This window comes from Heptranchias perlo, chromosome 15, assembly GCF_035084215.1.
Source record: "Heptranchias perlo isolate sHepPer1 chromosome 15, sHepPer1.hap1, whole genome shotgun sequence".
NCBI lineage: Eukaryota > Metazoa > Chordata > Chondrichthyes > Hexanchiformes > Hexanchidae > Heptranchias > Heptranchias perlo.
In genome coordinates this window covers 5577432-5591627 of record NC_090339.1, presented here as the reverse complement: position 1 = coordinate 5591627, position 14196 = coordinate 5577432, and the positions used below count along the sequence as shown (strand labels likewise).

General features: G+C 40.9%; 1 protein-coding gene across 1 annotated transcript in view; it reads left to right on the top strand.

Annotated features, from left to right (window-relative positions):
- wdr44 (WD repeat domain 44) overlaps positions 1-14196 on the top strand; it is a 72698-nt gene that overhangs the window by 30216 nt on the left and 28286 nt on the right. Inside the window, exons 4-7 of the mRNA XM_067996799.1 lie at positions 5860-6553; positions 9579-9709; positions 11575-11679; positions 13850-13986. Coding sequence (XP_067852900.1) covers positions 5860-6553; positions 9579-9709; positions 11575-11679; positions 13850-13986 — 1067 coding nt within the window. The remainder of the gene's footprint in view (positions 1-5859; positions 6554-9578; positions 9710-11574; positions 11680-13849; positions 13987-14196) is intronic.

Below are 14196 nucleotides of genomic sequence, written 5' to 3'. Positions count from 1 at the left end.
ACACCATGATGTTTAAGTATATTTCTTAACTTTTTTCTTGCTAGAACTTGCATTCTGATAAACCTTTCTACTGATTCTAAAAAATTTTTTGCCCCAGCACCGTTAGTGGCACTAACAGATTTCCAAGTATGAATTCCCCCTATTTGAAGTATTTGGAAAAGGAGGAGGAAAAATAAGAGGGTGCTAGACAAGTCAGGCACGAAAGGTCCTCTGTGCACACCTGCACCTCTACACGGAGAGGAACATATCTCACATTGGCCAATGATTAGTGCGTGCCGAGGTTTCTATTCCCAAAGGAAGCTGGGACCGCAGATCCGATTTGACAACCAATATAAGTGAATGCTTGATTTGAAAGTAATTTTGGAGGCATCCTCAGAAGTATCCCAATCACAGTATGTCATGCTTTCTGTGGCACTGCACGAAAAGGCTTCTCAGGATGTTCGAAAGCCAGCACATCATGATTGGCCACGCCAGCTAAGATGCCACTGACCAGACTCATGCCTGTACTTTGGTGGGAGTGGTGAAGGAAAACTCAATCAACCTGGGCAAAGACTGATAATGAGTTGAGATAGCTTTTGGAAAATCTCAAAAGGAATCAGGAAAACTTGTAATCATTTGGGTCTAAACCATACTCTTAACAGAAAATCTAGGCTTTGCTGTCTTGGCTTAAACTTGGAGGTATATGGGCCAGATAGTGGTCGGCTACCAGTAGCCATCAACCTACCCCAGCATGAATCACTACCTACAGGTTAGAAGAGGGAAATATGGAAAGAAAACACTTGGATTTATATAGTATTTTTTATGACTTCAGGACTTTCCAAAGTACTTTTGAACAGAAGTCACTATTGTAGGGAAACATGTCAGCCAATTTGCACTTCACAGCAAGTTCCCAAAAACAGCAATGAGATAAAGGACCAGATCGTCTTTTTTAGTGATGGTTGAGGGATAACTGTTGGCCAGGACACCAGGGAGAACTCCCCACTTTTCGAATAGTGATGTGGGAACTTTTACATCCACCTGAGAGGAGAGACGGTTCCTCGGTTTAACGTTTCATCCGAAAGACGGTACCTCTGACAAGCAGTATTCCCTCAGTACTGCACTGGAAGTATCTGTCTAGAGTGGGGCATGAACCGATGACCTTCTGACTCAGGTGCTAAGACTGAGCCAAGACTGTCACCTTGAAGTGCACGAGTTATAAATGGAACAGAAAATGTATCTCATATCATGTTTAATGTTAGTACTGTTATCAGTTTAATTTCTATTTCATTAAATTAGTGTTTGGGCATTGACATTTTTGTATGTAGCTTAGATGTCTTTCATCCCAAAGTACTATTTTTTTAACCCAGTGTTTGCACCCTTCAACCCTGAGATACATTGCTATTACTCCTATGACAAAAATGACTAACACATGCGATCTAAATGCAGTTCTTACTGCCTTGTAATTCTTTGCAAAATTATATAAGATCGATTGGCTTTCTTATAATTGTGTCTTTGCTGTAATTCTTACATTCTGAAGTGTCTTTAGGCCTCTACCACTAGAGTATTTGTGTTGCGATGTTGAAATGTCGACACTTGTAAGTTGTTCCCCATTTTTTAATTTTCATATGTCTTGTGAATTCTTTGCCCCCAATACTAGCCCACCAATGTACACTCCAGCTCTCATCCATTGATTCCCCTTCCCCCCGCCCCTCCCCTCCAACATAAATCACATGGTGTCAAGGTCTCGGGTGCCATTGCTTTCAATGAGGCCTGTTTTCTTTTTATTCGTTCATGGGATGTGGGCATCGCTGGCGAGGCCGGCATTTATTGCCCATCCCTAATTGCCCTTGAGAAGGTGGTGGTGAGCCGCCTTCTTGAACCGCTGCAGTCCGTGTGCTGAAGGTCCTCCCACAGTGCTGTTAGGAAGGGAGTTCCAGGATTTTGATCCAGCAACGATGAAGGAACGGCGATATATTTCCAAGTCAGGGTGGTGTGTGACTTGGAGGCGAACGTGCAGGTGGTGTTGTTTCCATGTGCCTGCTGCTCTTGTCCTTCTAGGTGGTAGAGGTCGCGGGTTTGGGAGGTGCTGTCGAAGAAGCCTTGGCGAGTTGTTGCAGTGCATCCTGTGGATGGTACACACTGCAGCCACTGTGCGCCAGTGGTGAAGGGAGTGAATGTTTAGGGTGGTGGATGGGGTGCCAATCAAGCGGGCTGCTTTGTCCTGGATGGTGTCGAGCTTCTTGAGTGTTGTTGGAGCTGCACTCATCCAGGCAAGTGGAGAGTATTCCATCACACTCCTGACTTGTGCCTTGTAGATGGTGGAAAGGCTTTGGGGAGTCAGGAGGTGAGTCACTCGCCGCAGAATACCCAGCCTCTGACCTGATCTTGTCGCCACAGTATTTATATGGCTGGTCCAGTTAAGTTTCTGGTCAATGGTGACCCCCAGGATGTTGATGGTGGAGGATTCGGCGATGGTAATGCCGTTGAATGTCAAGGGGAGGTGGTTAGACTCTCTCTTGTTGGAGATGGTCATTGCCTGGCACTTGTCTGGCGCGAATGTTACTTGCCACTTATGAGCCCAAGCCTAGATGTTGTCCACATCTTGCTGCATGCGGGCTCGGACTGCTTCATTATCTGAGGGGTTGCGAATGGAACTGAACACTGTAATCACCAGCGAACATCCCCATTTCTGACCTTATGATGGAGGGAAGGTCATTGATGAAGCAGCTGAAGATGGTTGGACCTAGGCCACTGCCCTGAGGAACTCCTGCAGCAATGCCCTGGGGCTGAGATGATTGGCCTCCAACAACCACTACCATCTTCCCTTGTGCTAGGTGTGACTCCAGCCACTGGAGAGTATTCCCCCTGATTCCCATTGACTTCAATTTTACGAGGGCTCCTTGGTGCCACACTCGGTCAAATGCTGCCTTGATGTCAAGGGTAGTCACTCTCACCTCACCTCTGGAATTCAGCTCTTTTGTCCATGTTTGGACAAGGCTGTAATGAAGTCTGGAGCCAAATGGTCCTGGCGGAACCCAAACTGAGCATCAGTGAGCAGGTTATTGGTGAGTAAGTGCCGTTTGATAGCACTGTCATCGACACCTTCCAGCACTTTGCTGATGATCGAGAGTAGACTGATGGGGCGGTAATTGGCCGGATTGGATTTGTCCTGCTTTTTGTGGACAGGACATACCTGGGCAATTTTCCACATTGTCTGGTAGATGCCAGTGTTGCAGCTGTACTCGAACAGCTTGGCTAGAGGCGCAGCTAGTTCTGGAGCATAAGTCTTCAGCACTACAGCCGGGATGTTGTCGGGGCCCAAAGCCTGTGCTGTATCCAGTGCACTCAGCCGTTTCTTGATATCACATGGAGTGAATCGAATTGGCTGAAGACTGGCTTCCATGATGGTGGGGATATCGGGAGGAGGCCGAGATGGATCATCCACTCGGCACTTCTGGCTGAAGATGGTTGCAAACGCTTCAGCCTTGTCTTTTACACTCACGTGCTGGACTCCGCCATCATTGAGGACGGGGATGTTTGCAGAGCCTCCTCCTCCCGTTAGTTGTTTAATTGTCCACCACCATTCACGACTGGATGTGGCAGGACTGCAGAGCTTTGATCTGATCCATTGGTTGTGGAATCGCTAAGCTCTGTCTATAGCATGTTGCTTCTGCTGTTTAGCATGCATGTAGACCTGAGTTGTAGCTTCACCAGGTTGGCACCTCATTTTTAGGTATGCCTGGTGCTGCTCCTGGCATGCCCTTCTACACTCCTCATTGCACCAGGGTTGATCCCCTGGCTTGTTGGTAATGGTAGACTGAGGAATATGCTGGGCCATGAGGTTACAGATTGTGCTGGAATACAATTCTGCTGCTGCTGATGGCCCACAGCGCATCATGGTTGCCCAGTTTTGAGCTGCTAGATCTGTTCTGAATCTATCCCATTTAGCATGGTGTTAGTGCCCCACAACACGTTGGATGGTGTCCTCAGTGCGAAGACGGGACTTCATCTCCACGAGGACTGTGCGGTGGTCACTCCTACCAATACTGTCATGGACAGATGCATTTGCGACAGGTAGATTGGCGAGGACGAGGTCAAGTAAGTTTTTCCCTTGTGTTGGTTCGCTCACCACCTGCCGCAGGCCCAGTCTGGCAGCTATGTCCTTTAGGACTCGGTCAGCTTGGTCAGTAGTGGTGCTACCGAGCCACTCTTGGTGATGGACATTGAATCCCCCACCCAGAGTACATTGTGTGCCCTTGCTACCCTCAGTGCTTCCTCCAAGTGGTGTTCAACATGGAGGAGGACTGATTCATCAGCTGAGGAAGGGCGGTAGGTGGTAATCAGCAGGAGGTTTCCTTGCCCATGTTTGACCTGATGCCATGAGATTTCATGGATTCCAGAGTCAATGTTGAGGACTCCCAGGGCCACTCCCTCCTGACTGTATATCACTGTACCACCATCTCTGGTTGGTCTGTCCTGCCGGTGGGACAGGACATACCCAGGGATGGAATCCCTTGAAGGAATGAGTTTTGGGAATCTGCTTCTGTGTTCCCTCTCTTCCAGGTGACCTTCTCCACCCACATTCCTCCTGTCCTTAAAAGTAACAATTATAGGACCCTCCAATTGGTTACATTGTAAAGCTGGTGAAAGAGAATGAAGAAAACTGAAACCTTGTACTGAACTTGTTTAAATAGTACAGGCTCGATCTGCTTTTGTAAAATTGGGCATGGTACTTCAACAAAGTTATGAAAAGATTCGAGATGTGAACTCAGAACTGAGTCTTTTTTGTTAAATGGTACAATTTTTGGTACTGTACCTATATTATTAAAATCAGGGCACAATTTCAAAATTTGCAGATGACACAAAACGTGGAAGTGTAGCAAACAGTGAAGAGGATAGTAATCGACTTCAAGAGAACATAGACAAGCTGGTGGAATGGGTGGAGATGTGGCAGATGAAATTTAACGCAGAGAAGTGCAGTGATACATTTTGGCAGGAAGAACGAGGAGAGGCAATATAAACTAAATGGTACAATTCTAAAGGGGGTGCAGGAACAGAGAGACCTGGGGGTATATGTGCACAAATCTTTGAAGGTGGCAGAACAGTTTGAGAAAGCAGTTGAACAAGCATATGGGATCCTGGGCTTTATAAATCGAGGCATGGAATACAAAAGCAAGGAAGTTATGTTGAAGCTTTATAAAACAGTGGTTTGGCCACAACTGGAGTATTGTGTCCAATTCTGGGCACTGCACTTTAGGAAGGATGTGAAGGCCTTCGAGAGGGTGCAGAAAAGATTTCCTAGAATGGCTCCAGGGATGAGGGACTTCAGTTACGTGGATAGACTGGAGAAGCTGGGATTGATCTCCTTAGAGCAGAGAAGTTTGAGAGGAGATTTGATAGAAGTGTACAAAATTATGAAGGGTTTAGATAAAGTAAATAAAGAGAAACTGTCCCCATTGGTGGAAGGGTCGAGAACCAGAGGAGACAGATATATGGTGATTGGCAAAAGAACCAAAGCTGACATGAGGAAAAACTTTTTTAACTAGCAAGTAGTTATGATCTGGAATGCGCTGCCTGAAAGGGTGGTGGAAGCAGATTCAATCGTGACTTTCAAAAGGGAATTGGATAAATAGTTGAAGGGAAAAATTGCAGGGCAATGGGGAAAGAATGGGGGAATGGGACCAACTGGATTGCCCTTACAAAGAGCTAGCATGGGCTTACTGGGCCAAATGGCCTCCTTCTGTGCTATAACCATTCTATGATTCTATGAAAACAAATTGGTCAACCTTTTAAAAAAACTGGTGTGCAAGAAACCAATTTGTGTTGTTAATGTTCTTCTGATCTTACAATAGATTATATCTTAGTTTTTACTCTTCTCAGGTTCTTGACAAACCAGAGGAAGAGTGCCAACAGAATAGCCAGCTGAAAGCTGAATCCTCAGAGACTGTTGAAGAGGAGAATAGTGTGAAAACAGATCAGGTTGCAGTTACTGCATTAGCTGAAGCTGATCTACTCAGCAACATCTCTGGGCTTTTACCCATTAATCAGCCACTATGTGCAAAGCCAAAGGACTTCACAGAGCTAAGCAGCTCAGATATAAAGACTGAGCAGGCAGACCTCCTGTCAGATACTCGGACAACTCTGCCATCTTTAGAAACTTTCTCAGTAGTGCCACAGAATGATGGAAAGGGAACATCAACAGAAGTTGTTAGTGAATTGTGTCTGGGTAAATCCAGTGAACACTCTTTTACACCTTCACAACAGCCATCAGATAAAGCTGAGGAGGTCAAAGAGGTCAAGAAAGCAGACATTTTGGAACATGTTTCTGGAGATTATTTCCCTCTCCAAGAAGAGTTCTCAGCTGAAGAGTCGCAGCCTCCAAAACCGCCAAGACAGATTAACATGGAACCCGACATTGTAGCTAGCACCAAGAAACCTACACCAGTACGACCTCCACCACCAGGACAAAGTGCCCCTCCTCCACGGCCACCACCACCTGCACGGCCTGCTCCCCCTCCCCGAAAGAAGAAAAGTGAAACTGCCTTAGATGTGCACAGTCCTTTAGGTCTAGAAGGTAAGTGGAGCTGCTGTGCCATTTTTTAAAATCGCAAAATAAACCTATAAATATCAAAAATTATAGATCTCTTCAGAAAGAGATGGAATATGTTATCAAAAGGTGCTAAAATAATTAAGCAGAAAATAAATTAACATGCATTGAATAAGTCCAAATCTGTGAAATGCTTATAATTAACCTTTGTAATCTTGGCTGTTTTTATACCAGAACTTTTTTTGTTCGATAGCTTTTATATTGAAGGCTTAGTTGTTTTGCAACTAGTCTTGACGTTTGATGCTGCTTTGTTCTCTGTCTGGAAAGGGTTTTGAAATGATTTGCAGAGAATGTCCAAATAACTACAGCTTTCGTGTATATTGAAGGAAAGAACTTGCATTTATAGTTCCCATACCTTTTCTGTAACAGCAGTGTCTGATCATGCGGATAATGCTGATGTTGCCACAGTTCTATATGTGGTGAGAATTGACCTTATGCGCCATCAGAGCAGTCTTCCATTTTCTACTGTCTTTGCATATAATACCTCTCTACATTAGTGTTACAGTAAATGTCTGTTTTGAAGTGTGCAGCTTTTAATCTGTTAATATTGCACAGAATTACATGGAATTATGCAGCACTGAAACAGTATACTATATCTAGTAGGGTTTCACTAAATTAATACACACACTAAACAGACCAATTTCTGCAAAGATTTAACTATAACATGTTTCATATGTAAACAATTTTACAACACCAAGTTATAGTCCAGCAATTTTATTTTAAATTCACAAGCTTTCGGAGATTTTCTCCTTCCTCAGGCAAATGTTTGCCTGAGGAAGGAGAAAATCTCCGAAAGCTTGTGAATTTAAAATAAAATTGCTGGACTATAACTTGGTGTTGTAAAATTGTTTACAATTGTCAACCCCAGTCCATCACCGGCATCTCCACATCATGTTTCATATGAACTTTCTCAATTTATCCAGTTCCAAAAATTATCCATTTATCAGTGATGCACCGTCGTCAGCATTACAAGTGCTCTGGTAATGCCGCTTCCACTCATTTTGACTTTCTAATTTCCTTCTCCCCATGTGCCTGGTTTGGGACATATTGATCTTGTGTATAAAATGAATGCGTAATATCCTAAATAATTGTTCCTTTCAGAGTAGCTCAATCAATATAATTTTGCTGAAACCAATCTCAATTTCAATCACAGTTCTAAGCATTCTATGCAAGAATGAAATATTACTTGTTCTGTTTTAAAGATGTATATTAGTACTTTAAAAGCTTTGCTGAATATTGTGCTTGTCACTCTTTCTCAAACTAATTTCATAAAAGCTTTGAATACTTTCCAAAGTGAAGGCCTCTGACAAGCTTTAGAATTTTAAACAATGGAAGTAGCTTATGGTAATAAAACCTGATGCCTAATAGGCAACACTTTGCTCCTGTATTCAAAGCAATCTGTTTAGAACAATAAGTAGTATAATTAACTGCTCCAAAATCTGCTGGAAAAGATGTTTCTTCTGTGTAGAAACTGAAATAATGTCAAATCTGAGTACTACATTCTTGGTTGTTGGAATTACAGTTAATGGGGCAGGTGTTTGCAACTTCACTAATGGATGTGAGAATTACAGGGTATCTATTGAGCAGCAATACAGAAGATGTGCTTTTTGAGACTGACCAAACCCAAACTCCTCACTTAAGACCCAAAACAGCAAACAAGAGAAGAGTGGTCGGTGACCTAATGAGTGTAAAGGATACAAATCACCAAAGCAGATGTCTCTCAAATTTTGTCCGTGCTGGGACCAAAAATAACTTCTACTTGGGTATCATTGGCAAGTAGAATTTCTTCTTACTTAATGGGTACTCTACCAAGTGATGTTTAACTCTGCTTTGAACTGCTTTAAAAGCAATAGGCAGTGATGTGGTCAGGGGGACTAGAGTTTCATAGGCAGGAGAAGCAAATATGCAGTCAAATTTGGTATTTCTTTTCATTATACCAATTTAAGACTAATTAAATACAGTTCAAGTGACGGTCAGGGTGCATCGATTATTTTTGGACAATAATACTAAATCAAAGTAGACATTGGCTCTCCAACTACAAGTTGATCTGCCCCTTAGCAACAGAAGCCGAACACTGGATTGCCATGATCTTTTTACTTCCTGGCCAATTCTCACATTAATTGAAGTTACCAATTTGGTGCATAAGTGAATAGAGTGGGATGATCCAACAGTCTGTTATTTGACAAAAGGGTGAAAGTAGAATCAACAGGTGGTGGAGAATATGGCAGCCAACAAAGCATTCTTTAAGTACTTCTGTCTCAAGGACTTTGTAGGTACATATTTGTAAGTGTTACCAATGGAATTGCCAATCCATGCTTGGAATAAATGGTAATTCCTCTATCTAAAGATTGGAACCGATAAAAGATTGGAGCCAGGAATGGTTGAGCCTTGTTTATTTCCTTTTTAAGATTGATTCAGTTAGCGAGTATGTCAGTGTTATTGGAAGTTGCAACATCAGTAAAAGATGACCATTGATCTTGAATACCATAAATGATGTGTTCAAAATATAATAATTCTGTTCTGAACGCTTGGAATGTATAGCATATTTACAAACCACATGGTTAGGCAGTTATTAATTTGTCAACTGTAATTGCTGCCCTCGGCCAGATTCCTTGTCAGATATTGCACAAAGTTTTGGACCCCTTTCGAAATAATTCATTAAAATCTGAAATGCCGCTTTCTTTCAATGCAGCAGCTTTTGCGGTCTATCCTTTTGTCTTCCATTTTGAACCTGCAACCCTCCATAGATTTGCATTCATGTTCGAGGTGCAGTGACTTCACACATGGTACCACAGAATCTCTGATTTTTTTTTGTTTATAACCAGTTACTATTAGCTGTAATATTTTTATATTAATTCTATTAAAGCAGAGGCATTGACTTTGTTTACTTGGTGCACAATTACTAAATTCTGTGTTCTAAAAGTCATTTGGTATAATGAGATTGAATGAAAAATTTTAGTTTATAGGTGGTGTAAATTTGTTTTTAATGCAGTTCCCACAGATCCTGTTGCATCCAGTGGACTTGTGAGTCCCAACACTGCAGTAGAGAATCTAACCAAAGAACTGCAGCATTCGTTAGATCTTGCAAGTGCAACCAGTGGAGACAAAGTTGTTACTGCACAGGTATGTAGAAAGCAATGATATTAGCTTGTTGAAGCAATTTGGTAAATGAGAGGTGTTTAAAGTACCCATATTTAGTTTAAACTTACTACTTTTAATACACAGGTACAGACTTGTCAATACAGTACACATTACTAAAGCTAGTGTACCCAATGCTTCAATTTAGAAGTACAGTCCTTATTTTTTAAAAATCATCTGTTCTATTGATTTGTATTTTTAGTTTCAATTTCCTTAGTAACTTGGAGGGGCACTGTAAATAGAGGTTCTCGATACTGTGTATGTTCTTCAGAATCTTCCTTGATCAATACGGCACCTGTCCCCATCCTTGGTCTCAACACAAACTCCTATCGATTTATATTAGTAGGTAGTTTTTATCAGCACGGGGAGGTGAGAATTCTGATATTTGTGACTGCTTAACTATCTTAACCAGCAGTTTGAGTTTACTTGCAATGCTAAAACTATCTTGCAAGTCCTGCAGAAATGGAATTGTAGTTTTCTATTTCCAGATCCGTAAATATGTAATGTTCTGTAGTATGAGCCTGGCTATTGTGCCATGCGATTACATGTCAGAAATAATCTAGCTCCAGGTCTAATTTTTCAGTTGTTGGCTAGTGCTTCGAGATTTTGTTTAGCAGATGCAAGTTTTGGTGACTTGCTCACGTGGTTGGTAGCCAACCATCAGAGCCAGGTTCATCAGTAGGCCTGGAAATTAATTTTTTTAAATGCATTACTTTTTCACTTTATTAACTTCAATTCGACAGTGGCTTAATTAATTTGGGTGGAAAAGAAAGCAAATTTTAAGCTTTTGCAGGGAGGCTTGGCTTATCAGCTCTGTGCCATTTCAAAGTGTTGAAACAGTGAAATGAATTTGCTTATTAATAACAATATAATGGGGGTGACTAGTGAATTTTTAATTGACACATCAATCAGTCAAATATATGGAAAGCTTTAGAATCTAACACAGAAAACTCAGAATGAAGATAGCTTGTTGCATTGGATGCCTTCTCTACTTAAGGCAAATATCAATCCGGATTAAGATTGGAAATTGAGATTAACCTAGCACATTTTGAATGGGTGAAGAGAGAGTTTGATTTACCAATGCTGCAACACTCCAGATTCCGGTTGGCATATTTCGATCTGTGGGACTGGATAGTGCTGTATGGGCGAAATAGAGCAGTTTGTTAAAATATTTGTTACAGTAGGATAACAATTTGTAATCTGTTCTGTATTTAAAAACTAGGTGGATTCAACTGAAAATGTCACAGATAAGAAATAAAATTGGGCATTATAATTGAGGGAGATTGTACCATGACTATACATGTTCCAGGTTTGGGCATTTAAAGGTGTTTCATAGCTTCCTTTTCTGATGTCCACTGAACATGTCACCTTACCTGAAAACATGGTGCAAAAGAAATCAAAATAAGACTATATTCGAGTTCTATACTGCTTAGTTATTGTAGAGAAAATATATCTAATCCTGAACATGTTCATCGCCATCAATATCCTAGTTTTAAAAAGTTCAGTTTCTATTCATTTTAGCAGAGATGGAACAGCTAATATAATCACCTTGATTTGTGCTTTGTAGTGTCTGAAATCTATTCAGGGAAATGGGCAGAAACCTCCTTCCAAACATAAATTATTTGGCACAGTTCCATTTCGCTTTCAAATAAATGAGAAATTGGATCCTGTGTATTGCAGAGCATTAGCACGATGACCTTTCAAGAACTTTTGAATTATTTAGTGGCCATTAGTTGAAAACTGAACATAATGGTCCAGACAAAAAAAGAGCTTAAGTTTATGTTAAGACACAATTTACCTGGTTGCTAACTTTTCATTTGATGTGAGAGCTTTTTAAATCTAATTTACAGGAAAATGGAAAGGGAGCTGGAGAATTGGCATCTGGTATTCCTGAATCTGACGTGATAGGACCGCAAAGACCAAGGTCAAACTCTGGACGAGAACTTACAGATGAGGTGAAGAGTTCTAGCAGTTTTGTCTAACAAAAATAAGTTACGTATATTCCATGCTTAAGATGTGACTTGTAGCTATCCAGATTTATATTGTGAATAAAAAGATTAACCCTATAATTACTCTAATCTTCAATATTTGTTGATTTCAAAACTTTTGCAATCCCCATTTCCCGATCAGATGTTGTATAACCTAATCCTTTGACGTCCCATTTGTTTTTAAGAACTGACTTCAAAACATGCACATGCAGTGACCTCCAAAAATGTATGCAGAATGTATTGAAAAAATGTTCTGTGTTTAGTTGCCTTCTTTGCAAACTGAAAACTGTAATAGCCATAATTTTCAATTTACAAATTGTAGTGTTAGGTTCTCATTAATTACACTGATGATCACCCAAGAGGGAAACAGTACGTTGGAGGACAGTGTCTAAACAAATTCCTATGACCGGATATTATCTGTGCTCATTATATTGATTTTATTTTTAAGAAAATACCCAATAGAGGCAAATGGCACGTTTTTTTCCGTTTTCTCTCCATTTCTCCTGATGCACTGATTTTTCTGTCATTTCAGTTAGCCAATGTCCAGTTCCTGAGCCATATGGCCATTCATCTTGCTTGAGACTAAATGATGAATGCCATCATGTTGTTTGACCTTGCACAGCATCATAGCAAAGCCTGGTGTTGTCTTAATTTTACATCTGCACATGCATTCTCCAGCAGGACTTGCTGGACAGCAGTCAGGAGCCTGGCTCCCTAGTCCAGTGGTACTGAAGCCATTTGTAGCACCCTTGGTATGGAGAAATTGCATTTTCATGTTGCACTTTCTTCCCCATCTCCCACAAAGAGAAATTTTTTGCTCTATAATGCGCTGAGCTAGCTAATTTTGAACAGCTATATAGGTAGTAAAAGTATCCTATATAGTCCTGATATTTTTTCCCTCAGTACTCATTCACTTGATAATACTGTGAAATGTTGTTTACAAGTTCAGTGAATTTAATTATGTTAACAATTTTTTGGTATACTTGTGCACAATGATCACTAATGTTGCACAACTGATAGGTGAAGATGTAATTTCACTACAGTTGGAAAAATTGAGTCTTGAAATATATTGATTCCCTGTTTGTTTTATGAAGTATCTGACACTCAGACCAATCTAAGGCAATCAATCAAGTGGAAGTATATGGTTTCCACCCTTGTAAGAGCACAACGCCACCAGTTCACATCACATCTCCTACCTATATGATGCTCCACAGATCGTCGTCTCTTATTTTTCTTCTGTTGCCAGCAACTGTAATTATATGATGGCCCTATGTTTGGGAGGAAAAAAAATCTAGCAGTAGTACTTTAGCTTGTTGGCACAGGTTTTATGAAGAGGCTTTATCTTTAGTTGCAACACTAATCAGTTGGTGGTATGATTACACTAATTGGAGAAGGGCCTTGCCATTCAGAGACAGCCCATAGCTGATCAGCACTTGATGGATTGAATCTGGTGCAAACTTCCAGAAGGTCCAAGAAGTACAACTAGAGAAGTTTATAGAATAGAAGGAGGCCAGTCAGCCCATAGGGTCTGTGCCAGTATTTTTTTACTAGAACAAATAACTGTCAATCTGATATTGCAATATAGGATTGAAGCAACAACATGCAACAAATCCTTTTATCTTTCTTACTTCGTACACTTTTATGTGTAAGGATAGATCTCACTACCAAGAATATGTCTTATCTGAGTTAATGTTTTGAACTTCACGTGTCCTGTCTGGACAGGTCAAGCACATAGAAAAATCCTTGGTTTAAATTCTGCCTTGGTGGCTGAGGTTTATTGGCTTTCTCTCCAGGTCTTGGTGCTCAAGGAGGTAACTCCTTCCTTTTCAACTTAATGCATATTTGGATGATGTTGATGCGTTATGCAGCATTGTTGTCTTTTATTCAGAAAGACTGATTTAATGAAGTTAGTAATGGTTTGAGGAATGATGCAATTGCTGTAGTGCAGAATGAAGTAATCATGCTCATACTTTGTCCTTTTTTCCCCATAATATCATCAGCCACCTTTATTTCATGGGCATTAACTTCAATAAAATTGTTCTTGTGCATCACAAAAACTTACTTTCAATTAACCTCTTAGTCTTTTAAAGCAAGCCATAAAAATGTGTTAAACAAGAAGTTTCTTTCTTTATAAAAGGAAATTCTAGCAAGCGTGATGGTGAAGAATCTAGACACTGGGGAAGAGATCCCTCTGAATATGGCTGAGGAAAAACTTCCTAAAGGCCTTAACCCATTGACTTTACACATCATGCGCCGAACAAAGGAGTATGTGAGGTATGTGGCCAGTGCTAATCCCCGCCCCCGCCCCCTCCATTTCTAATGTTTGTACCTTTTGTCCATGACATTTCTTTTATACCAAGTCCAGGCTGACTGGTGTTTTAATAGGGTTTATTTCCAGTTAAAATTGACTCTATATTAAATTTGTGAGCCAACTCATGCTAACTTTAGGCACTGCTCATCATGTTAGCCACCATTTTTTTGGCT